General features: G+C 42.3%; 1 protein-coding gene across 2 annotated transcripts; it reads left to right on the forward strand.

Annotated features, from left to right (window-relative positions):
• The first annotated feature begins 5,692 nt into the window (after positions 1–5,692).
• On the forward strand, positions 5,693–23,149 carry gspt1l (G1 to S phase transition 1, like). 2 transcript variants are annotated; one of them, XM_037791165.1, is made up of 14 exons: positions 5,695–6,186; positions 8,204–8,248; positions 11,063–11,311; positions 12,277–12,310; positions 12,405–12,482; positions 12,776–12,956; positions 15,410–15,564; positions 16,682–16,822; positions 17,568–17,661; positions 18,333–18,413; positions 19,655–19,828; positions 20,457–20,546; positions 20,664–20,832; positions 22,491–23,149. In XM_037791165.1, the coding sequence occupies exons 1-14, from the start codon at positions 5,994–5,996 to the stop codon at positions 22,541–22,543; spliced, it is 1,737 nt and encodes a 578-aa protein (XP_037647093.1). In that variant the 5' UTR covers positions 5,695–5,993; the 3' UTR covers positions 22,544–23,149. The 2 variants fall into 2 exon arrangements, with proteins under 2 accessions (XP_037647094.1, XP_037647093.1); XM_037791166.1 differs by lacking the exon at positions 8,204–8,248 and having other exon boundaries at positions 5,693–6,186.
• Positions 23,150–25,003: the final 1,854 nt, after the last annotated feature.

A 25,003-nucleotide genomic window follows, 5' to 3' on the forward strand; every position in this document is an offset into this window, starting at 1 on the left:
TGGTTTTTGGTCATCCCGATCGATCGTGAGAGAAATGTGGTTAAATCTGTGGTCGTCAATCCAAACTGGTCCTGGATGTCACTGTGAGACACCCGGACGCCAAGTTCACACTACGCGACTTTTGCCTCGATTTTCCACTCGCAGACATTTTTTTGGAGCTCCCCGACAAAAAGGCCCAGATCGGAGGCAAATCCGCGTTGGCTCGGCGCTTGAGTGCTATGTAGTGAACTGTTCAAAGACGCGAGCTGAGAAGCTAGCCGGACACATTCCAGATATCTATTTGGCTTAAAGGTCCCATATTGTAAATAGTGAGATTTTCATGTCTTTTCTTATTATAAAGCAGGTTTAAGAGCTATGTAAATACTGTGAAAGTATGGAAACGCTCAATCCATAGAGAAATACACACAGCCCGTATTCAGAAACTGTGCCTTTAAACAAGCTGTCAGGATTTATGTAATTTTGTGATGTCACAAATACACAATATATATAGTTTTAAACGTAAACATTCTAATTGTGTCCCAGTTTCTTTCCTGTTGCAGTGTATGTGAATGACATCAGCTGACAGGAAGTAAACATGGACCCAAGCTGTTGCCTAGAAACGCAATTCTGTTGCAATTCCATTGAAACGGAGCATTTCAGACTGAGGGTAAATACAGGCATATTCAGGCAGACAGAATGAGGAAAATAAGGAGTTTTTTGAACATTTTAGCATGTAAACATGTTCTACTAGAAACACAAAATACAAGTATGAACCTGAAAATGAGCATGATATGGGACCTTTAATATCTGGACCTGTCGGGGACTCCGGCCACGAGCTACAGCCAATGAGAGCGCGAAACACGGGTTGAGGGGAAACCTGGCTAACGATAGTCAAACTTTACTGTATGTTTTTGCATTTGCAATGGGGGATTCCTCCAGGTGAAAGATCATGTAGTGTGTGTGACCTCCTGTCACCGGTCAGTCACGTAGTGTGAAAACCAACAACGACTTAAAGGCTCCCGATTACACGACAGCAAGCTGTGAAGTGAGAACAGTACATCAGCGATCTGACCACTTTGAAAGTCGCGTAGTGTGAACTCGGCTCAACCAAAGACGGCCTCCTCCAGGGTCAGAAATTTCGGAGCAAATTCTCACAATGTGACTGCCGCCACGACCAGCTTCCACAAACCAACCAATCAGAATACGACATGAAATGACACAGAAAACACTGCCCGACATGACATCGCGACTGCTCGTAGACACGCCCTCAAAACTGATATCGTACAGCGTGACATGTAACAAACCTGTAAGATTACTGGTATTCCACCTTGTTTAGAGGCCTTAATGCATCACTAAAAGGGTTGGAAATTTCTCAGAGCTTTTATTTTGGCAAAGAAAACAGCGGGATAGCAGGAAATTAAAGTGTGTTATGAATTCATATGAACGTGCGACGGGAACTTTTCTGAACATGCAAACATCCGTCCCCTGATATTTAGCATTTTGATGCAACTTTACACAACAGGGTCACCAGCTTCTCATCAGTGAGGGATTAGCATTGATTACATGCCTTTTGGAATTTAGTGGGAGTGAATGAGCCTCAGCTCATTTGGCAGAACGGTTTTGAATTCGCTCTCATGGAGGTGCCTACGGAAAATGTCTAACACAACCTTTACTACTGGTGGAACTTTTACTGCAAAGAGTTATGAAATGTGGGTTAAATACTGTGGTTTGACAAGGAATTTTACACAGTGAGAATGAAGAGAATCTATTTCAGCGTTATTGCACTTATTCTGTAGATAATTTCTTTACTACTGTTCTTTATTTAATTTCTGACATGGTGTAAATGAAGCCGATTTCTTGTCGATGATTATTTCTGTCACGTGATTATAAATGCAAAGCTAAATCGATAACTTCGTAACCTTAACAAGAACATGTTTGATGAATGACTTTTGATTTGCTATAGTGAAATGTCCTGGACCGTCCTGCCACTGTCACTGTCACTGTCTGAATGATTGATTGTATTTGATAAGCAGAATCTTTTTTCTCTTGAATGTTTCTACCATTAGTTTACAGTACAGAAACACTTTGACATTTTTGTGTAAATTCCGTCTCTCAACAGAATAAATTTAAAGTTTTCTATAGTCTTAATGTCGGAGCCACGGCTTTCCATGGTTCAAAGTTATAATTTTAAAAGTACCTCGGATTTTTAGTCTTCCTCTGTACTGTTGGGAGTTGGTCATTCAATGCATCTGGCATGTTTGTGGTTCAGTCAGTCAGAATACGTTCTTGATTGTGATTGTACATGAGCCCGAGATTTCTGGCAAACAGAGCAATAAATGAAAGCCAACAAGAAAAACAAAAACCATGTCAGGCATTAATAACAAAAAGCACATTTATGGACAAAATGAAAATCACAATTTGGGGAAAGTGCTGTGTGTATGTGTATAAATGTGTTTTAAGACCTTGTAACAGATTTACAAGTGAAGGTTAAGGGTTATTACTATAATATGTCTGTAATGCAGCTAGAACCTGTTCTAAAACTAAAAGACGACCAGTTTGAGGCAGCAGTTGTAGAGTGAAACTGGACTGAAACTAAATCTACGTGTGTCACCAATCTGCTGTCCGAGGCCTTGACGACTACAACAAAATAAGATAAAGCAGCAGTCAAACCGGTACAAATAACAATGAGCGAACAATAATAATGATTACCAGAGGTGTGAACTTGACTCACATGACTTTGTCTCAAGACAGACTCAGAGTCTTGAATCTCATGACTCAACAAAAATCCCAACTGTCGAGACTTGGACCTTAGCCTTTTGACTTGGAATGACTTGATATCTTCCTCAAGCCTAAAGATAAAAAACAATGTATAAGAGAAACGAATTGTTCATTTTCCTGGCAACAGATATACTTTGAATCGACATGGGAGCACATTCAGCTTAGTAATTACAAATGATGGTTATCGTGTTACAGGAATAACACGCCAAGACACACGATCAGTTCATTTTTAAATATATTGATGTTTATTTGTAAGTAATAAATACAATTTCCGAAAAAGCATCAACTATGTCTGTAAATTTACCATATTAACAATTTACAATACTGCATGATGACTTGTTTAGGACTCGAAGTTTGGTCTGGACCTGGGACTTGTTGGACTTGACTTGGGGCTTGTTGGACTTGACTTGGAACTTGTTGGACTTGGAATAAATTGGACATGACTTGGGACTTGTTGGACTTGACTTGGAATAAATTGGACTTGACTTGGGACTTGTTGGTCTTGACTTGGAACAAATTGGACTTGACATGGGAGTTGTTGGTCTTGATTTGGGCTTGTTTGACTTGACTTGGGACTTGTTGGCCTTGGTTTGGGACTTGGACTTGACTCGGATTAAAGTGGACTTGACTTGGGACTTGTTGGCCTTGTCTTGGGACTTTTGGGCCTTGAATTGGGGCTCATTGGACTTGACTTGGGATTTGTTGGACTTGACTTGGAACTTGTTGGACTTGGAATAAATTGGACATGACTTGGGACTTGTTGGACTTGACTTGGAATAAATTGGACTTGACTTGGGACTTGTTGGTCTTGACTTGGAACAAATTGGACTTGACATGGGAGTTGTTGGTCTTGATTTGGGCTTGTTTGACTTGACTTGGGACTTGTTGGCCTTGGTTTGGGACTTGGACTTGACTCGGATTAAAGTGGACTTGACTTGGGACTTATTGGCCTTGTCTTGGGACTTTTGGGCCTTGAATTGGGGCTCATTGGACTTGACTTGGGACTTGTTGGCCTTGACTTGGGGCTTGTTGGACTTGACTTGGAATAAATTGCACTTGACTTGGGCCTTGTTAGTCTTGACTTAGGACTTGTTGGACATGACTTGGAACAAATTGGACTTGACTTGGGACTTGTTGGTCTTGACTTAGGGCTTGTAGGACTTGACTTGGGACTTGTTGGCCTTGTCTTGGGACTTGTTGGCCTTGACTTGGAACTTGTTGGCCTTGACTTGGAACTTGTTGGCCTTGACTTGGGGCTTGCTGGACTTGACTTGGAACTTGTTGGCCTTGACTTGGGGCTTGCTGGACTTGACTTGGAATAAATTGCACTTGACTTGTGACTTGTTGGTCTTGACTTAGGACTTGTTGTACTTGACTTGGAATAAATTGGACTTGACTTGTGACTTGTTAGACTTGACTTGGGACTTGTTGGTCTTGACTTGGAACAAACTGGACTTCACTTGGGACTTGTTGGTCTTAACTTGGAACAAATTGGACTTGACTTGGGACTTGTTGGCCTTGTCTTGAACTTTTTGGACTTAACTCGGAACAAATTGGACTTGACTTGGGACTTGTTGGTCCTGACTTGGGATTTGTATGCTCAGGAAGTAAGTCCTGGATTGCATTATATTGTAGAAGTGTTGCTTTTATTGAGTTGCTTTTATCTAAAATAGACAAGTAACTTACCATTATCATATAACAATTAATAATAAATAATAACACCACTCTTGATACTGCTAATCTAAAAGCAGAGTTGGCTAGTTGTGTCTGTTGAATTTGAAGTTTATGCTTTCTGGGGCTTCTTTATATGAATAGGCCACTTCCTCAGGTTGAACTGGTAATTTAATGGTTGGACCGCTTTAATGCCTGAGGGCATATCCACAAAATATTCTGAGATGATTCATGTTATGTTGTTATGTACGCACGGACATGTGTTCCAGTTCATTAGATCAGACATGATTGTCCCAGAGGACTTTAAGGTGTATATCGTATTTGTTTAGACTTCAGACATAAACCAATACACTGTTATATGTTGATTAATTTAGACTTTTTCTCGGTGTAGTTTGTATGTGTGAGTACAAAGCTGTGATACACCTCTTGTGCCCAAAGGTGAAATGCATTAATGGAAAAAAATGAAAAAGGAATTGAAAGGGAATGATAATTAGCAGTGATTGAGATTGGTGTGTTGGAAAACCAAACATATTTTTTTATTAAATCATGAACCCAGTAAGTTGCTGTTGTTTTGTCATAATTGTCGCCAATACTTTGAGTAATGGCAAATGTTTTAATAACATTATCATTTATGCTATCAGTGAAACAACTTTCTCAACAAATACCTATGAAGAATTTCTCAAATCCCAGAAAATGTTGGAAGTTCACTGTGAAACTTAAAATGTGTTACCTAAATATAATGAGCTGTCCAAACCAAAACTGAATACACATTATATCAGCAAGTGAATGAAGTTGTATTTCTAAGCATATAAAAGTCATTCAATTCAATTCAACTCGCTTTATTGGCATGTCTGGTGAACAATATTGCCAAAGCGTCAATTCAATAATAAATAAAAAATAAAAAAAGAACAAAATAAAAACAAAAACATATATATACAATGCATTAAGCAAATTACAATATATAGATATTTAAAAAGAACATGCAGGTAAATGGAAGAAAACAATAAAGAAGTAATTAATGTTTGTTGTGTCAATAAAACATCCAAACAAATAAAAAACAATTAATAACAATATATTGCATTATCAAAGGATAAATGTAAAAAATTTGCTTCAACAAAACGAATCGAATCTGCTGTTTCCGAAAAGCTCAGAAACTACTGACGTAAACGGACTATTACTGCTCTTTTGGGGAATGTAGTTTTCTTGCCCTGAGTAGTCTTTCAAGGCAAACGTTTTCCGTTTCTGAATAAGACTTCATATCCCAGAGGTCACCGCGTGTAAGCACGTCGACTGCCGGGGCCGCATCAGCTCACGCGGACTGTCTCTGGGAGTGCTGAGTCGAGTATCCTCTTTTAACGTCTCACCGTTAGAAACCGGCTGCTTCACTTCACCTGAACCGGGGACTTTACCGTAAAAACTTCCGAGCTGGGACGCTCTCAATCACTCCGAAGGGGCGACGACGACCTTAACATCTGGGTTTTTGGTGGTGGACACTTAAACGTAGACTAAGAACTGCGTAGCTGAAATATCTAAAGCAGCGGTGATAAAACCCAAGAAGACCCACGATGGACCCGAGAGACACTGCCCCTGATTCCTGGGAACAAGAGGACGATGTGGAGGCCACGATCGACGGACAACTTGACTCGGCGTTAAACGCCCTCAATGTGAACGCGAAGCCCTTTGTGCCCAACGTGAATGCGGCCGAGTTTGTTCCGTGTTTCACCGTGAAAGCGCCCTCGGAAAACCTCGAGTCCGTCGGTAAGTTCATAGTCACGTTGGTGGGGCTACTTTAGCTAGCAGTTAGCATGCTGCTAACCAGAGCCTGCTAGCTCACTAGAGCAACTGAACAGACACGCGTTCACATGCTAGCTAACGTTAGCCGCTGGGCTGTTTGATGTCACAGTAATTTAGATGATATGACACTTTAACTTTGACTACAACCTACCAAACGTGTTAATGCTACTCATGAGTTGAACAGGAGAGTGGTGTTGTAGCGTGTTGGTAACTGTCATAACTTAAGTCACACCAGCCCAGCCGGCATTAGCTCGGTACAACTCACCGGTGCTAGTTAGCATGTTAGCATGTTGGTTAGCTTGGTGTGGTTTCACAACTGAGCGTGCCCGTGTCGCTCAGTTGTGTTTTAGCTCAGTAATGGTTTATTTTCAACAGTAAATGGAACCAAGTAAGAGGTTTTAGTGGCAAACATTCACGTTGTCATTGTGAAACATTCCCTCAACTTCACCTCCTGATGATCAGAGCTGAGCTCGTCATTGAGAAGTGGATGTTTGGTGTGACGTGGATGTTCTGTGTCACCCTGCTGCTGCTCAGGAGCGGAGCGAAAAATGTGTCATTGGAAAAAAAAACCGCCTGAAGGAAGGCAGACTAAACACATGGACGAGGCTGGATGTTTTAATTACATGGCATAGGAAACCATTTAGTTTGTTTTTTACGTTGGCATGTTCCACATAACTTAATAAATAGTTTACAGTCACTGTGCTTGACTTGAAAAAACTGTTAAAGTCCTCCATTGGGCTTGGGCGGTATCTGTTTTTTTCCATATCTTCCTGACATTTCACCGGGCTGTACGGTATATGTCACTTTATCACTGAAATTATAATAATAGCTGGTCCACCTTAATGGCCAGCCCACCTTAAAGGTTCTCTATACTTATTGTCTATGTAAAGATATAGAAGAGTAATGTCTACCTGAGCAGAGAATGAAGTCGCTCTGCCTCTGTGTGTGCATGTGTTGTCATTCTGAGCTTCTATCTGCTTTGATGACATAACGGGCCGGCCGTGCATGCTTTTAGTGCATGTTCATGCATGTTAGTTCATGGCCTCTGCTCTCATACAGTGGTTACAGCTGATAACGCTGTCCCCACCAATGGCGTTGTTAGGGAAGCATAGCACCTGCCCTCACCCTCCCCCCCAGGTTAACACTGTTGGCTCTGTCAGCAGTGTTACCATAGTTTTCAAAGCATGTTGAGAACCAGGCAGAGGCAAATGCTCCCTATCTCGCTTTTAAGTGAGTCAGAGTTTACTTTCACTTAAACTGCACTGTGCTACCTTCTCAGCGATAACGTTACTGCTAACTTCGTATTCACCGGTCTGTCACATGCGCTCTCTCGCTCGCTTTACACAACCGCGCACTCGACTCTAATGTTAGGCACACAGCGGGCCGACGCAAGAGTGGGCCGACGCAAGAGTGGGCTGAATGGAGATGATATGCGGTTGGTGGTGGCAGACTGGCAGTTTAATAAAATCATGTGGTTATAATCTGCTTTTATAGTTTGAAGAAGACTAAACCCAGAATACTTCTAAGTCCTGTAACGTCATCCCCACCACTAGTAGTCGCCATCTTTCTGAGCTCAGCTGCCAGTTCCGCCAGTGGAGACTGACCTCTGGTGGTGCGTACTGTGCACTACAATACGTCACATCAAATACAGCATCCTAGAAAGCGCGGCGTCTGTATTTATGATACCGCCGGAATTTGTAAATACCCCGGTATGCTCTAATACCACCCAAGCCTATCCTCCATATTTAACAGATTCTTGTGTTTTTCTCTGGCCTTGATTTAAGTTGGCCTCTGAAGGCGTACTGAAACCTGTTTATGGAACATAGGAAATACACTTGTTTTCTGTTGGCCACAGTCAGTTTAGAAATTCCTCAAATTTCCACACCTTTGTTCTTACTGAATTGAGCCTATGGCTAGAAGAACGGGTCAGGCTCCTTTCAAATTAACTTAAACATTAACGTAACCATTGTTTCTCTTTCAGTTGCTGTTGAAAAGATATGCACCATGGAGATGTCAGAAAGTGTTGGTATGTATGGAGTCTGTGTTTAAGTGTTAAGAGTCCCTCTGTGCCTTGTGTCACATAGATGCTGTTACTGCCCGCCTTATTGTCCTGACATGTGCAGATCCACACTGAACGGACTGAATTAACAAAGCCTATAGTGGCTCTTGCATTATGAGTTTTTGAGACCCAATTACAGAAGTCCAGTTTGCCTGAAAGCTCCTTTCCCCCCTTTCAGTATTAACTCTATGTATCTTCACCTGCCACAGGGTGTTTTTTTTGCAGATTAAAAATTGAGTTTACAGTGTTTGACCACAAACTAACTGAATAGTGAGTTTTGTTGTAGATTAGCATCCGTTTGTCTTTTGTTTTGTCTCAGGCTGTCTGAATCTTGCTCTATCACATTTGCTGGGACTCTGTTTCATTATCGCTTTAAACAGACATATTTCAGTGCGAGATAATGCTACAAAATGCACAGGAACATTTTAGGGAAGCTTGCAATAGGCCTGTCGCGTTGGTCGGTGTTACCGGTTTTACATGGTGGTCTGGCACACACCGATTACATTACGTACCCGTGGCCCCCACTGTTGTTTTGCTTTATTTACAGAAATAAAACCCATTTAGTTCATTTTGGCGTATCAGCGGCGTGTTATCAATAAAAAGTCGTACGACGGAGTCTCAGCTCAGAGTAGCAGGTGTCATATTTCACACACGGGACTAGAGGGAGTTGACAGACAAGACGGTGTGAAGCGAAAAGCAAAAGCGCCTATTTGGCAATATTTCCGGAAGGAGTGGTTACAGCCGGTGTGCGCTGCAGAGCGGCGCAGGGTGGAAACCTGCGGCCCGGAGAAGCCAGACACACAGCAACCCGACGGTAAAGAACAAAGTAAGCGCGCTACACGTATCGACCGTCATCTTTTCTTGTAAAATGTCCGGTGTAATCGGTAACACCGTTGTTGTCACAAGTTTATTAACCAGTGGGAAAGTTTCCTCACCGTCACATTCCTAGCTTGCAGTGAATCCACCATTCAAAGTCAGTTGAGCTGTGAACTGATTAAATGTTATTTAAGCCTGTAACGATAACTACTTTTGTTGGACGATATATTGTCCCAGAAATAATTGCGATAAACAATTGGGTGTGTTTTTTTTTTGCCCAGACCTCTCCACTTCCCGGGGTCGTGGACTTAAGTGCTATTTGCGCCCTCTCGCCCTGTAGGGAGGGAGACTGTAAACGGGGCGGACTCAATTACAGAAGTTCAGTTTGCCTTAAAGCTACATTCCTTTCAGCAGTATTAACTCTATGTATCTACACCTGCCTCAGGGTGTTTTTTTGCAGATAAAAAAATTTGTACAGTGTTTGACCACAAACTAACTGAATAGTGAGTTTTGTTGTAGATTAGCGTCAGTTTGTTTTTTGTTTTGTCTCGGGCATCTTGCTGTTGTGCATTTCCTCTGCGTCGGTGCAACCGGCTCTAGTTTGTCTTGCTGTGAGCTTTACAGCACCCCTCACCCAGACCTCGCTGCGTCCGGGGGCCGTGGACTTAAGCAGGGTTTCCGGTTTTTCGGTGATTAGATGGCGAGCATTTCTTTTCTGGAAATGCTCAGAAACGCCCTTATTGTCAATCTAGCTAGGAAAGCCATCCATCCTCTGAATGCTCTAGGTCTGTAGTTTGTGGCTGTAAAGTTTCATGAGGCTGTGATTATCCTAGAGGTCACCACAGGTCATTTTATAAAGGGACGTCAAGTTTCTAAAAATGGTCTCACTATATGAAATGGCTACTATGGGGACTGAAGCTTTGATTATACTCGCGCGAGACACCGGGGCGCGGGCCTCTGTAGATGGCGTGCTCACTACAAGCATTCACAGAGGCGTTTATGCTCAACGCATTGTTCGTTGCAATATGCTCCGAAACACTAACCCTTTCAGTTCTGTCCAAACTTAGCACAACTAATTTTCACTCAGCTACTGCTAGTGTTCACATTATTCATAACCTTATTGACTAGCTTACTAGAAACACTGTAAGTCTCCCGTCATGGGCTCGATTTTCTAAAGCCTAAAAACAGAGTCATGAGGAGGTGCAGAAGTCTAGTTTTCTGTCAGAACACTTGAATTACAATATGCTGAAAGGTTATTATGGAATTTTTGCCCAATGATGCCAAAAATATACTGCCTACTGAAGCTTTAACATTGAAACTTTGTTTAAATGTCAGGCAAATACATTTTAACAATTTTAATAAATAAAAGAATGTAAGCTCCATGTTCTGTCATCTATTATTCCATTACTTTTTCTGATGTTTTAGGTTTTTTCAGTATTCCTCTCGAGATATTTAGGCAGGGTATCGTATTGACGTCATAATTTTGATATCGTGATGACACTAAACTGCATCAATTACGCCGACTAACCGCGGCAGCCCTACTGCACAGTAACCACGAATTAAGATCGTTTTTTCCTTTATTCCTCAGGTTTATGTAGGGGTAATGTTTTGTACTGATTGTCACTGAAAAAACACCCTTTGCTTCTTGTCTTTCCTTTTGTGACAAGACACTGATCATTGCAGTTTACAGTAAACAAGGTTTTTTGTGAAAAAAAAACAGCCCAGAACTTGTTTCCAGTCACAGAAAGTAAAGAAAAGCCTGTTGGAAACTCATGTGCTTCTGATTATTGATATCCACCTCTGTTTTTAATGCTCAGAATGAATACTGAAGAGTTCTTTGGTGAATTAAAAAGTGAAAACAATGAGCTTTGTCTATATTTCACCCAGTTGAGTAGTTTTTAAGTAGCTTGTCAAAACAAAGGGAAAAGGCCATGAATGATGTGGACGGTGTTTGTGGCTGTGCAGCTCCAGTGGAAAACGGCGACACGGAGATGACCGCAGAGGAGCCGTGGGACCAGAAAGAAGCCGAGCCAAATGAGGAGGAGCCAGGAGGCGGGTCTTATGGGGACCGGGGACCATCGGAGGCAGCGACGACGGAGGAGACCACTCCGGAGATGGAGGAGGAGGAGGAAATGCCGGCGCCCAAGGTCCCACCTCCACAGCCAGATGCCCCCAGGAAGGAACACATCAATGTCGTGTTCATCGGACACGTAGGTCAGTGCATACACCTACACCTCTATTGTAGGCCTTTTAGTAGATTGCTGTTTAGCCTTGTGTGTAGGTGGGGTAAATCAATGTACTGATGCCAGTCCGGCTCAACTCTTATTCCAGCTGTCACGTTTATGTTCCATGTCCCTTATTTGTTTACACAGCTGTCTAGTGTGCAGGCACTGTCTGTCACCAGCTGGCAGATTACACTCACACCTTCACACTGTGTCATCAGTGACGTACCACTAACAAGTTCTGAGTGCAGTCATTATGGCCTGTTATCATTCATCATATAGACTATGTATTTTTTTCCTGGCTGACAACTGAAAACGTTCAGGAACTCCCTGCTCATCTGGTCGCACAGAATAAAGGTCTTTTCAGACGGGGGAGTGACACTCCGCCTGCATACTCGCTGGGATCTGCGGGGTCTGACTGCGGTCGTCATGCGAATAGACAGGCAGACAAGCGATCCGCGAGTAAATAACCGTGGAAACAGCTTCTGCGCACTAACGTTACTGTATGTCTTCCTGCCGATTCAACCGTGTGGCGTGTCATATATCCCTAATCACAGCACGATCTGTTGACACGTGGCAATGCTAGTCTTTGATGCCAACCCCAGACTGTTATTGTTGATAGCTAAAGTTAGCTAAATTAGCATTTTCGTTAAAACTATATGTAAGGTTACCTGATACATTCAGTCTTGCCAATGCAAAAGCCATGCAAAAGCCCTCCTGTTTATGTCCCGAAAACAGTATATTTCAGGGAACATACAAACGGCAGGGATCAGTCTTTCATCCATGGATTTGCAGCGGCGCGATGTGTATAAAAAAAAGTTAAAGCCAATTCAACCCTGGCGGCTGGGTGGGCGTGTGCGCGAGGCGAGCTCCCTCGTGTGAAAAGGCCTTAAAGCTCAACATATGTAAAGTCACAGTTTTTGTCTAATCTAAACTCTCTGCGTGCTGCTTCTCTAGATGCTGGCAAGTCCACCATTGGCGGACAAATCATGTGAGTATCAGTCTCCTGCCATTCCTTATAATGAGTGAAATTGCATTCACACTATATCAGGCCTTTGACATGTTGTTCCCCTCCTCTCCAACAGGTATCTAACAGGCATGGTAGACAAGAGAACCTTAGAGAAGTACGAGAGAGAAGCCAAGGAAAAGAATCGAGAAACCTGGTGAGTGGGCTGCTGTGCCTCGACTAACTGGATAGCTCTCTTATTGAATGTAGATCATGGAAAGATGCTCTATGCTGACTGATTAAAATGTGATAACCAACTGGATATAGCTGTGAGATTTGACTCTTCATTTAGATTTTTTTAAATTTAGTTGATACGGTTAGGAACAACGTGTGGCTCTGTATCCAGCGATATTAGCTTAGATCATCAGTGTAGATATTATAGATATATTGGCATTGGTCTATATGCCAACCCTTAGAAACCATCTCAGATTTCACTTTTCTGTCTCCCAGGTATCTGTCTTGGGCTTTAGACACCAACCAAGAGGAGAGGGACAAAGGCAAGACGGTGGAGGTGGGCCGAGCGTATTTCGAGACAGAGAAGAAGCATTTTACCATCTTAGACGCTCCAGGCCACAAAAGCTTTGTGCCCAACATGATCGGAGGCGCATCACAAGCAGACTTGGCTGTTCTGGTGAGTTCCGAAACTAGGTGCCCTGGACTGATGTCCATCCATCCATTATTTGTAGCTGCTTATCCTATTAGCTAACATTGGGTGAAGGCGGGGTACACCCTGTACAGGTCGCCAGACTATCAATCACAGGGCTGACACATAGAGACTGACAACCATTCACGGCTCACATTCACACCTACTGGACATTCAGAGTAAACAATTAACCTGCATGTCTTTGGACTGTGGGAGGAAACCGTAGTGCCCGGAGAAAACCCACACTAACACGGGGAGAACATGCAAACTCCACACAAAAGGGCCCCAAGCCGGGTTTCAACCTTGCTGTGAGGTGACAGTGCTAACCACTGCACCACTGTGCAGCCCTGAACTCATTCTTTTTGTAGCAGTGAGATAACGTTTAATTCTTGGGGAGTTTTTCCTCTCAATCATGTAAAATCTACTGTAAATCCACATTTTAAAGATCTTCCCGGGGAGGGGCATGCCCCCTTGACCTCCCTAGGGTTTTTCGCATGTTTGTCGCCCTTTTCACCCCTGATGAGTTTGCATCCCTGTCTGGTGTCTGCGGTCAGCGTGCTCAGCAGACGGGAGTACCGGCATGGAAGCTAAGCAATGTACTGCTGTGGATGTTAGTTTGGATCCGAAAGTCACAATATAACACAAATTAACTAACCGATAGATGCAGCGGTAGACCAGCAACTCCCGTGTTCCCGAGAGGTAAAAGTACTGCTTTTGTGAATGTAGTCTGGTCTAGTAGCTTTGAAGATAACCATATAATGGCTTCAGTTCCTCGTCAGAAAGAACTGCCTGACGGCAAGCTAAAGCTGTGAACATATTCTAAATAGACTGTCCTCTTAAACTGATATTGTATTTACATATAAATTGTTCTGCTGCTTGATTAGCTTCAATTAGCTTACTTTGGTAACCTACGTCACTGCTCTTTACAACGGCTGAATGGGTGTTTCCATGTGGAAAAAAACGGAACGCAGATGGACCCATCCTGAAACTGATACTAGCAACAACCAGGTGTCGGTAGTTCAGTTTACAGTTTGCATGAAGGCTGCACATCTTAAAGGGTGGGTACATTTGCGTTGCTTTGCGTTTTTTTCTGAATGGAAAATGGAACACCCTCTCAGAAGTAGGTTACCAAAGTAAGCTAGTCAATAAGGTTATGAATAATGTGAACGCTAGCAGTAGCTGAGTGAAAATTAGTTGTGCTAAGTTTGGACAGAACTGAAAGGGTTAGTTTGGATTGTTTGAAGTGAGGTTACTCCCGTGATCTGCGAGGTACAATTGCTGATTTTGTGAATGGAGTCTGGTGGCTTTGAAGAGTGATATAACGGCTTCAGTTCCCCGTCGGAAAGGGCTCGTAGTTACATATTTAAAATTTGGTAACTGGCTGGAGGCCTACCTAAAAAAAAAAAAAAAAATCAATCAATCAATATTAGTTTAAGTGTACGCTATATTTAGAATATTTTCACAGCTTTACCTCGCCATCAGACCACTCTTTCCGAAGGGGAACTGAAGCCGTTGTATCGCTGTTCAAAGCCACCAGACTTACGAAAGCGGTAATTTTCCCTCTCAGAACACGGGAGTTGCTGCATCTATCGGTTAGTTTGTTTTGTGTTATTGTGTTACTTTCAGGTCTGAGCTAACGTGGCGTCCACAGCAGTACATCGCTTAGCTTCCTGCCGGTACTCCTGTCTGCTTCTCCAAACTGGGAGCACACCGACCGTCATCTAAGTCGCTGTATGTTACATTAATACACTGACTATAAGGATGTATGTATTGTACATGTAGCAGCGTCATCATGTAGAAACCTGCATCTTGTCGCTTGATAAAATGTTTTTAGAATGGCTTGGGGAAAATAGCATTTTGACGCTAAACATGCGTACTTTGACCAAAATTGTAATGTTCGGATTTGATGTCCTTTAAGGCTGTTTGACCAGTCAGCCACATTTAGCCCCTCCTTTACACTTGTCAGGGCACTGGGGGTATCAACTTTTTTCAGTGCAGTAACTACAGCCCAAGAACCAAAAACTGGAAGCAGGTTGATCAAAATCAAAAACAACTTTCACACGACTTAAAGTCTTGAGCAGAGAAATGTGAATAGGCAGCTAACAGAATTGACAAACCTCACGTGTGGAGACCTTACTCTCTTCCCATCGTCTCTGTCTGCAGTTGGACCTTTCTTAATAAAGTACCTGAGTATCTAAAAAGATTCCTGCGATCAAAAAGGAAAATGAAAAGCACTTTTTGTTTGTTGATCTTCCTCCATTTATTCTATAAGTATTAAACCAGATGGCCACAAACAAGTTTCTTTATGTAACCTGCAACATCTTTATACTTTTATTCAGATATGATTATTTTTGTGACATGTTGTTAGCTACAGTTAGGACCTTTTTTAAAAAAAAAACTCTATGCAAAACCACTGACTAAATGAATGTGTTGACCATCAGGTGATCTCTGCCAGGAAAGGCGAGTTTGAAACTGGTTTTGAGAAGGGTGGACAGACGCGGGAGCATGCCATGTTGGCCAAAACAGCTGGCGTCAGGCACCTGATAGTTCTGGTGAATAAAATGGACGATCCTACAGTCAACTGGAGCCTGGAGAGGTGGGTACACGGATATAACATATTTTGGCCATAACTCAAGAAGTCACAGTAAGCTAGTTATGACAATTTCACACAAATATGTAACAGGATAAAATGATGAAGTCACGACATTTTGCACAGACATGGATGTAAACTGCAATTTGACTGGTTGGCGGAAGCATACAACCACGAGGCGGTAATTCTCGTTAGAATTAGAGTAGAGGTTTAGAGAGTTTTTGAGACAGGGAAAATATCACCGAGACAGCACCGCTGCACGATGAAAGGAAAGGTAGTGATGGATCTGTGTTCTTAATAAGTGGAAGTTGCAACACAGGAGCCTCTAAAAACTAATCTGTTTCAAAAGTTGAACATCAGACTAACATTTAGGGGTGTCACGATTTGATCGAAATAAGCTTCCGATCTCGACCATCGAAATCAAAAGCAGGATGGTCAATACTTTTCTCCATGTTCGGAACAGACACATCACAATACAAACACTAACAAAGGTAACATTTGCATTTTGGAACATGACACAGCAAACTGAAACTACTCAGTCCAGCACTCGGGACTAAGCAGGCATGATGGGAAATGTGGGCCGTCCCTGTCGATATGATAGTCAGGGCATTTGCTGCATGCCTGTGGCATTTTACACTGCATGAATTAGCCTAGCGGCTAGCAGACTTTAGTTAGTTAGTTACGTTTCCTTACTCATAGCTCTGTTGCACTGTCATTTTATTATGAAGCAGCAAAATCAGGAAATGGTTTTCATCAGCAGCAAATTAACACGCCTCCTATACAGCTGAAATAATAATAAGAAATAACTGGTAATGGAAGCGCAAATCAGCACAGCATGGTTTGACTCGGCGTGGCCAAAAGTGCTGAAAAAAAGCCCTGATAGCCATATATTATATGAATATAATAACTATCAGTGGTGGCGGTGTTATTGAACTGCATTATATTGAGGTGCTCTAATATTTTGCCCCCCTAATGTATGCAAGTGGCAAGTGTTAACACAGTCACCTAGGATCTGTGTTATTTATTCACTACATGTCCTCTACATACATATGAAATGGCTGCTGCCATATTTGTATTCAATCATTTGAAGATGTTGACGTCCCTCCTGCCGTTGAACCCTCAGGTATGAAGAGTGCAAGGAGAAACTAGTGCCATTTTTGAAGAAGGTGGGCTTCAACCCGAAGAAAGACATTCACTTCATGCCGTGCTCCGGACTGACGGGAGCCAACCTGAAGGAGCCCACCGACATGTGCGACTGGTATACGTAAGTCCTTCAGCTTCTTCTCATCACCTCTTTACTGTCAGTACGGGTACTGTATAGACCAACGTTCTGCAACCTGAGTCTCTTTAGCCCCTCTCCAGTGGCTCCCTGTGGATCTTTACAAATGGAAATGAATAACTGTTTTTTGTTTACATTCTCATTTTGATTTATCATTGTTGTAGGTCTATGGTACGACGGTACGAGTATTAGGGCCACATTGAGGGGAAAAAAATCAATCAGAGATTTCGAGAATAAAGTCAAATGTTTACGAGAAAAAAGTCGGAATATGAGAATAAAGTCATAAATTTAAGAGAAATAGGTCGTATTATGAGAATAAAGTCGTAATATTATAAAGTAGTAATTTTACGTGTTTTCTTTTTTCTCGTAAAGTTATGACTTTATCTTGTAATATTAAAACTTTTTTCCTCGTAAAGGCATGACTTTATTCTCATAATGTTACGACTTTTTTTCTCTTAAAGTTATGACTTTATTCTGGAAATCTCCGATTTTTTTTTTTCCCTCAATGTGGCCCTAATTCTCCGTAGTACATTTGCACTTTGGCCCTCACTGCATTAGACTTATATACTATATACTTAGACTATAAACTGTTACCTTCATCACAATGATCAAATGTTTTGCGGCTCCAGACCGATTTTTGTTGTTCTTTGGATAGTAAAGGTTGCTGACCCCTGCTATAGACTGTTCATTCATCTCTACTAACTGCTGTCCGTATTCAATGTCATTTCAGAGGGTTACCATTCATTCCACACCTGGACAGTTTGCCAAATTTCCACAGATCGTTTGATGGCCCGGTCAGATTGCCCATCGTAGACAAATACAAGGTAAGGGTCTGATTTTGAATCCCCTGCTTGATTTCATACAGTTACATTGAAGCCCATAAAAAGGTTGTTAGCTGTTGAGCTACGTGCCACCAAGCATCGACGAACACATTTCAGCTTTCTTCACGTGCTATATTGTGGAAGTGTACATTCAAAAAGCATAGAGCTGTAGACGTGGAATGAATGAAGTGTTTTACAATGCTCTGCTGCTTTAACAGCTGATCTCCCAGCTGAAACTACAGCAGTGCACACATACACACACACCTGCTCAAATATATCATCAATCGGCGGTTGTTGGGTTGACGGTGGTCGGTTGGAGAATTTTAACACATCACCCAAATCTAATTCTCACTCCTACGAGGGAGTATATGTTAAATGTTTAGATGGACAGTGCTATTATCCAACAATTTATCACATCTTAAGTTTGTACAACGTCTGCTCTCTGAACTGACACACTTCCTTTTGCATCCACGCTGTGAACAGCTCAGTTTGTGTCATTGACTGTAGTCATTTCTTGACTTGTCGGTCTCCGACATGAAGCCACTTCGCATACACTGAACCCATCAGTTGAATTTTTCCTGGAGGCTGAGCTCTACAGGAAATGACACATTTCCTGCCTTTGCTTCCTCTCTCACCTGCTCTCTAACACTCACTTCATCTGTCTGTCTCATCAGGACATGGGCACTGTGATTCTGGGCAAACTGGAGTCGGGCTGCCTCTTTAAAGCACAGCAGCTGGTCATGATGCCAAACAGGGTAAGATATCCCACAAGCCTTTTCCTTTCTTTCAGCTGGAACCAAGAAAGATTAGAAAGTGAAAACAGTTTTTTTTGGGGTGCTTTTTGTTGTAATATTCTAAATGCAAGAATCCAAATGCCTCTCAATAGCAGCTTATTTTTTAGAATACATATGTTTTGTCATGCATCATTTTTGTCATTAAGTCAGTCTGCTGGAATACTTCATGTTCCTCATGGCTGAAGTATTGAAGAGATGGGATGAATATACTGAACCAATCATTGGCAGGAGTCCTGAAAAAAATTCAATAAAACTATAGAGCTGTACCCGAAGACTATCCGGCAATCAGAAAATCCATCGGCCTGACATTCAGTGATGATTTCGAGCACGTTAACCTGGTCAAATGCGCTCTGCCACAGTTTCATAATGAACTTTGACACTTTTTCAACGGGCGGGGTCCTTGCAGTCTGCCCGGGGGATTCAGCTTGGCGGGTCAGGGACAGCCGCTCTGCGTGAGAGGATCCTCTCCCCCGGTGCTGACTGGCCCTCCGTGTGTGCCGCGACCGTATGCGGTAGGTCAGCTCGGAAAAGCCCCGGCGGGGGAAGCTCTACAGCACCCCCTCGCCGTTTCCCGGGGCCGTAGACTTAAATGCTCGCTGCGCTGTCTCCTCCAGTGGGAAGGGACGGGCCCCTGCGACTGTTGCGACTGTCAACTGTGGTGGACGGACTGTCCTCAGTGTCGGCAACCCACCTGACCCGTCTTGAAACACTGACCCCGTTTCGTTAGCCACGCGTTGTGGGTGTGACTTTTTTTGCTACGTCATCACAATTCATATCTATATACAACCAATGTGTTTATGATAAAATTATTTAACAGAGCACAAAATTGTTTACAAGAGCACCAAGTTCTTCATAGATCTAGCCTCTGAAAAAAACAGCTCAACTTGAAGAATGAGGGTTTGCCGACTATGATTCAACTCGTCGACTCTCAGGGGGCAGCCCTATACAACTGTCAGTGTAATTACTGCTAACTATAGTCAACTAACATTTAGTCCGAAACATCAAGTTTGCCCTCATTTTTAAACGGCACAAGAAAACCAAATCTTTCCACTAGAAGTAGCTGATTATTTCTTTAACTACTGCTCCAACTTTAGTTGGTTTTGTTTCTGCTTTTACACCGTCAAACACTCCTTTATCACCCCCCCGCCCTGTCTCTCTCCTGAACTTATTCCATGTTTTGTCTACCTGTTCTCCCCGTGCAGCATACGGTGGAGGTGTTGAGTCTCCTGTCAGACGACGTGGAGACAGACGATGCCTCGCCAGGGGAAAACCTCAAGCTGCGGCTCAAGGGCATCGAGGAGGAGGAGATCCTGCCTGGCTTTATCCTGTGTAACGCCGAGAACCTCTGCCACTCGGGGCGCACATTCGACGCCCAGGTCAGTATCACTCAAGCAGCTCCATGCTACAATCCCAGAGCCAAAGTTGACTCTGTTTACATGCACTGGATTTCGATGTGGTCCTAACTACCAATAATTTTACACAGCCTCCACGTATTGAATCCTTAAACCAGCTCCAGGGAGTGAATAAGTAGACTAATGTATTGACGGCATGCATAAAATGAAAACAATCTAAACTAGGGATGCTAATTTTGAAAAATGTTCTAGTAGTGTTGCAGACATGCTGACACTTTCCCAGTAAAAGTCTCCACCCCACATTAATTTAGTTTAGCAGGTTGTCAGCTGTGTGTCTGCCCGGCGTAACGACAGCGATTGGCCGACAAACAGTGCGCGTGTGTGTTTGTGCTACGTTAGCATCTGTAGCTCTGCTGGTAGCTTCGTGCTCCCCGTAGTCACACGCATACGGTCTGTCAGCGCAGCGTAACTTCAGCGAGTTTTCCGACAGATTGCGTGTGTGTTGTCGGTGGCAGTTTGAGCAAACTGCACCAGTGGAACTGCTCTGCGGGAGGAATGAGCTGGTGGAGTGGGAGTGTCCATTAAAGTTAATCAATGTTTGCTGTCTGTGGATGTGCCTTCTCATAACCTACTCTAACTCTTTTCCTCACAGATCGTCATCATTGAACACAAATCCATCATCTGTCCAGGTTACAACGCAGTCCTTCACATTCACACCTGCATTGAAGAAGTGCAAATTACAGTAAGTTACCTAATGCTGACGTAACTGTTGCCCTGTTAACATGAGGCCCAATCAGTGATTGGAATAATGATGGGGGGTGTATTATACCTGCTGATGTTCTGTTACTTCCATCCGCAGGCCTTAATCTGTATGGTAGACAAGAAGACGGGAGACAAGAGTAAGACAAGACCACGATTCGTCAAACAGGACCAGGTCTGCATCGCTCGTCTGCGCACGGCAGGGACCATTTGCCTCGAGACCTTTAAAGACTTTCCTCAGATGGGACGGTTTACCTTACGGGACGAAGGTAGAGACACTAAAGTTTGAGGTCCACCATGAGCTTTACAGGTCCTTGCTGCTGGTTAAACATGTTCAGCTGGTGCTCCTCCAGAGAGATCACCAACAAAGCTCAGCGTCTCCTCTCTTCTCTTCATCCCTCTGTGTGCGGAGGTAGACGTACCTCTAAGTCACGTCTGAGGGTCCTCTCCACCTAAAGTGAAAGTGTAAATGACAGTTGTCAGGGCGTAAAACCAATGATCTGTTGATCTTTATGAATCAAGACTCCATAGTCTAACAATGACATGTTTAAATCGAATCGCAGCCTTAAAATCGAAAGTCAAATCGAATCGTGGATTTGGAGAATCATGACACCCCTAATGAGTTGCTACACTATTGGCAGGTTAGGACCTAGACCTTTGTGTTCCCAGAGAAGGTGACTTACTGACTAGGCCACTGGGAGACATGTTTTTTCCACACCCCTTCTTACAACTTGAGACACTCACACGTGTAACACTGGGCGTTATTGTGTGTTTAAACTTAAAATGCTTACAAAAGTCAAAATGTTGGTGATAAAACTCTGAAAAAAAATCACTCATCATTCTGCTGGTTTCAGGTATATTGACGAATACTTTGAAGTTTGCGAGATATAAACTTTTCATATTTGTAGCACCCCCTAGTGCAGGGGTCAGCAACCTTTTACTATCAAAAGAGACATTTTAGGCAGAAAAGAAAATCTGTCTGGAGCCGCAAAACATTTGAGCATTGTGATGAAGGTAACACAACTTATAGTCTAAGAATATTGTATATAAGTCTAATGCGGTGAGGGCCAAAGTCATAACTTAATGAGAAAAAAAGTCGTAATATTACGAGAATAAAGTCATAACTTTACGAGAAAAAAAGAAAATAACATAAAATTACTACTTTATAATATTACAACTTTTTTTTTCTCGTAAACCTATGACTTTATTCTCGAAATATCAGATTTATTTATTTTTCCTCAATGTACCCTTAATACTCCGTTGTACCATAGGCCGACAACAAAAATGAAAATACAAACAAAAAACAGTTATTCATTTCCATTTTTAAAAATCCACAGGGAGCCACTGGAGAGGGGCTAAAGAGCCACATGTGGCTCCAGGTTGCAGACCCCTGGTCTAGTGGCAGAATATCCCAAGACTGCGTAGCAAAGCTCAGACCTAGCATCCGTGCTCCAAGTTTGGTTACATTGGATTTCCAGTTCCCAATATCCTGGTGGAAACAGAGGTCCTCCAGCAGCAGTTGATTCAAATCGGATCAACATGTAAATCTGATCAGCTTCGTAGTTGTGAATCAGGAGCTGGTGGAGTACAGCACGCTGCAGCTGTTCACTGATTGTGTCGGATACATTTAATTAATATTTCATACATAATACTGCTCATCTCAATTTCATGTTGGAGCTACAGGTTGTGAACATTAATTAGGCTGTCACTAAAGACGTTTCTGCTGCCTCGACCAGCAAAAGGTGATTAGGTGTTTTTGAGTTGGAATTATTCTAGTCTTTAGTTACTGTTGAAAGGTAAACCCAATGAGATTCGATAAGCAATTCAACAGGATTTTGATTTGATAGGTGGATTTGAATTGAGTTGAGCATCAGTTTCAGTGAGGTGGAGACAGAAATGTGATGGTTGTTTTCTTTGTGTTTCTCAGGTAAGACCATCGCCATCGGTAAGGTGCTGAAGCTGGTAGCTGAGCGGGACTGAAGAAGGACAGACCTGCCTGAGAGTCCTGGAGAGAAGGAACGGGCGGAGCTCGGTCATAACCCGCCCACACAGTTGTCAGCGGCGACGGCACCTCCCCGTCACGCCTCCCTTCTGCGTGCCCGAAGAACAGCTTCAGAAAAAAAACTCATGTGAAAAAGAACCCGTTTTTAAGCAACTGACACACCAAGATGAAGTCCACAAGAGTCAGCTTTCTCATATTGAGAGCTCAGCTATGCCATTTCTGGGTTAGCCCTTCCTCCACCTCTCCCCACCTCCCTACTCTGGTCTACTCAGCATTACATGATTATTTTTTCTTGCTTTCATAAATGACAATGACAAATGGCGGAAGTTATATCTGTAAACAGATGTGGACCAGGATTTTTTGCTTGGAATATAAAAGGATGATTTTCAGAAGTAAATTGCAAAAGAAATCGTTTGAAAGAACTTAACCAGTTGAAACCAAAATGTTTATCTTGGGTGTACACGTCTCCCTTTGCTTTTACCCAGTTTTTGGTTTCTTGTGGCGTTCTGGCAGTGTGCTTGAGCGTGTTCAAATGTTATTAAAGCAAACATCTATGACAATAAAATAATAAATTGGGAAAACAAAGTGTGTTCATTTTCAGAGCACAGTCCGGTGGCTGGTTTCATATTTTAACAGTTTATGTTAAGGTTTACGTGCTCAACATTTGCGGTGATGAAGGTATCGTATGTTATGTGTTGGTTGATGTTTGTGAACAAGCGGCATTCAAAATTGGCCCCTCCTCCTCCTCGGCTCAATGAAGGCGAGAAAGAGCTGCGATGGTCGAGCAAGCTAGAAAGTGAATGAAGAGAGGGAGCGGCGTTAGTGAGAACAAAACAGTAAATCAGAGAAATAAAACTTTATTTTCCAATTGTTTCATGGCAGTTACCTTCTAAAGCACAAATAAACAGAATCACACATCCGCACAACCCTGCGGGAAGGTGTCGAGTTGCCGGATTTTGAATGAATGCAGCTGAAAGGCAGGCTTCATCCTGTCTGCTGTGGCTCAGCGCTGCTCTCTGTCAAACTGACATACCGATAGCGGCACTCTGCACACAGCAGAGGAGACGGAGGAGCAGGGGGAACACTGGAGCACATACAAAAAACATACAACCGGTTCTCGTTTGTCAAATATGGCTGTTTTGTATCTGACAGAGCTAAAGGGGGACTTGTGCATCTGTATCAGAAGCTGAGGGGCGTGACAAAGAGGCGGTATTTGACGACCTGAATGGGCTGCACACTGTGTTTTGTTATTGGCTGGGGCCCCACGTGGGGCCCAAAGGCTGTTTGCTGAAGCCCAGAAATGTCCCGAACACAACAAATTAAGAAGAAAAGAGAAAATCCAGCCAAAGGGCTGCAGGGCCTCTGCAGATACAGACACCACCACACACTTCTAGTCGGGCAAAAGTGATGATTGAGAGGGATTATTTTTGTATCATTGTTTTTATGAGATTGCTGCATATTATGCCTTTTTATAAAAGAGTTCACAAAGCACCAAATGGTCGCTTTTAAATTGTCTGGGCACATATTGGGGAACAATTGTATTGTTAAAAATACTGTTTTGAAAATAACATAATTCTATTATTTTTTAAATATAGTTATTCTTAACAGTTTTCACAACCTTATAGAACAAGTGCCAGATTGGTACAGTATATTGGCCTGATCTATATTGTGTGAGCTTAAATGGGTTTATCTGTTGATTCCCAAGATATGTTTGGGATCATTTAAGAACAGTGTTAACATTCTATGGTTTGTCCACCAGAGAGCACTGACAAGTTTATATAAAACTGTGTAATGTCACAACATATCACAATTCTTTATTTTTTAGGAGGACATTTAATGATGTTTGTGTTCATGCAAAAAAAAGAGAAAGTATCATCCTCAAAAATTAGATATTGTGTGGATATACTTGGAGCACATGTGCTGATAGTTGTGCATTAAGCTGACCAACATTCAAGATACATGTTTGAACAAGTGACCGTACTGACCGTACAGTGCCGAAGGAAGCTTAGAATGCTGAAAAACAAACAATTGAAATGAAGTTGAATGCGGCTGGAGTATATTTGAATTTAAAGGTGCCTTATAGGAATCTTAGATTTTATATATACAAAAGATTTCAATTCGATTTTTTTTTTTAAATGATAATGTGTTTAAATTTAAAGCTGCTTCACCACAGCAGTCCATCCCCATTTATGCAAAAAAATGTTTCAGTAAAATACCTTTTGTTCTCAAAATTATGACTCTATTTTGGTTGTTTTGTGTGTTTTCTCTCAAACAAGTTATGGCCAGTTATGTTACAATTCATCATAATTACATTTAACTTTAAGTATTTCCTTCAAATATTTTATACTTAACGACATTTCAGATGAAAATATTGTACTTTTTACTCCACCATGTTGAATACTACTTTCTAAGGACTTATAGGTTTTTTTGTATTGTTT

Source organism: Sebastes umbrosus, chromosome 14 (assembly GCF_015220745.1).
Source record: "Sebastes umbrosus isolate fSebUmb1 chromosome 14, fSebUmb1.pri, whole genome shotgun sequence".
Classification (NCBI taxonomy): Eukaryota; Metazoa; Chordata; class Actinopteri; order Perciformes; family Sebastidae; genus Sebastes; species Sebastes umbrosus.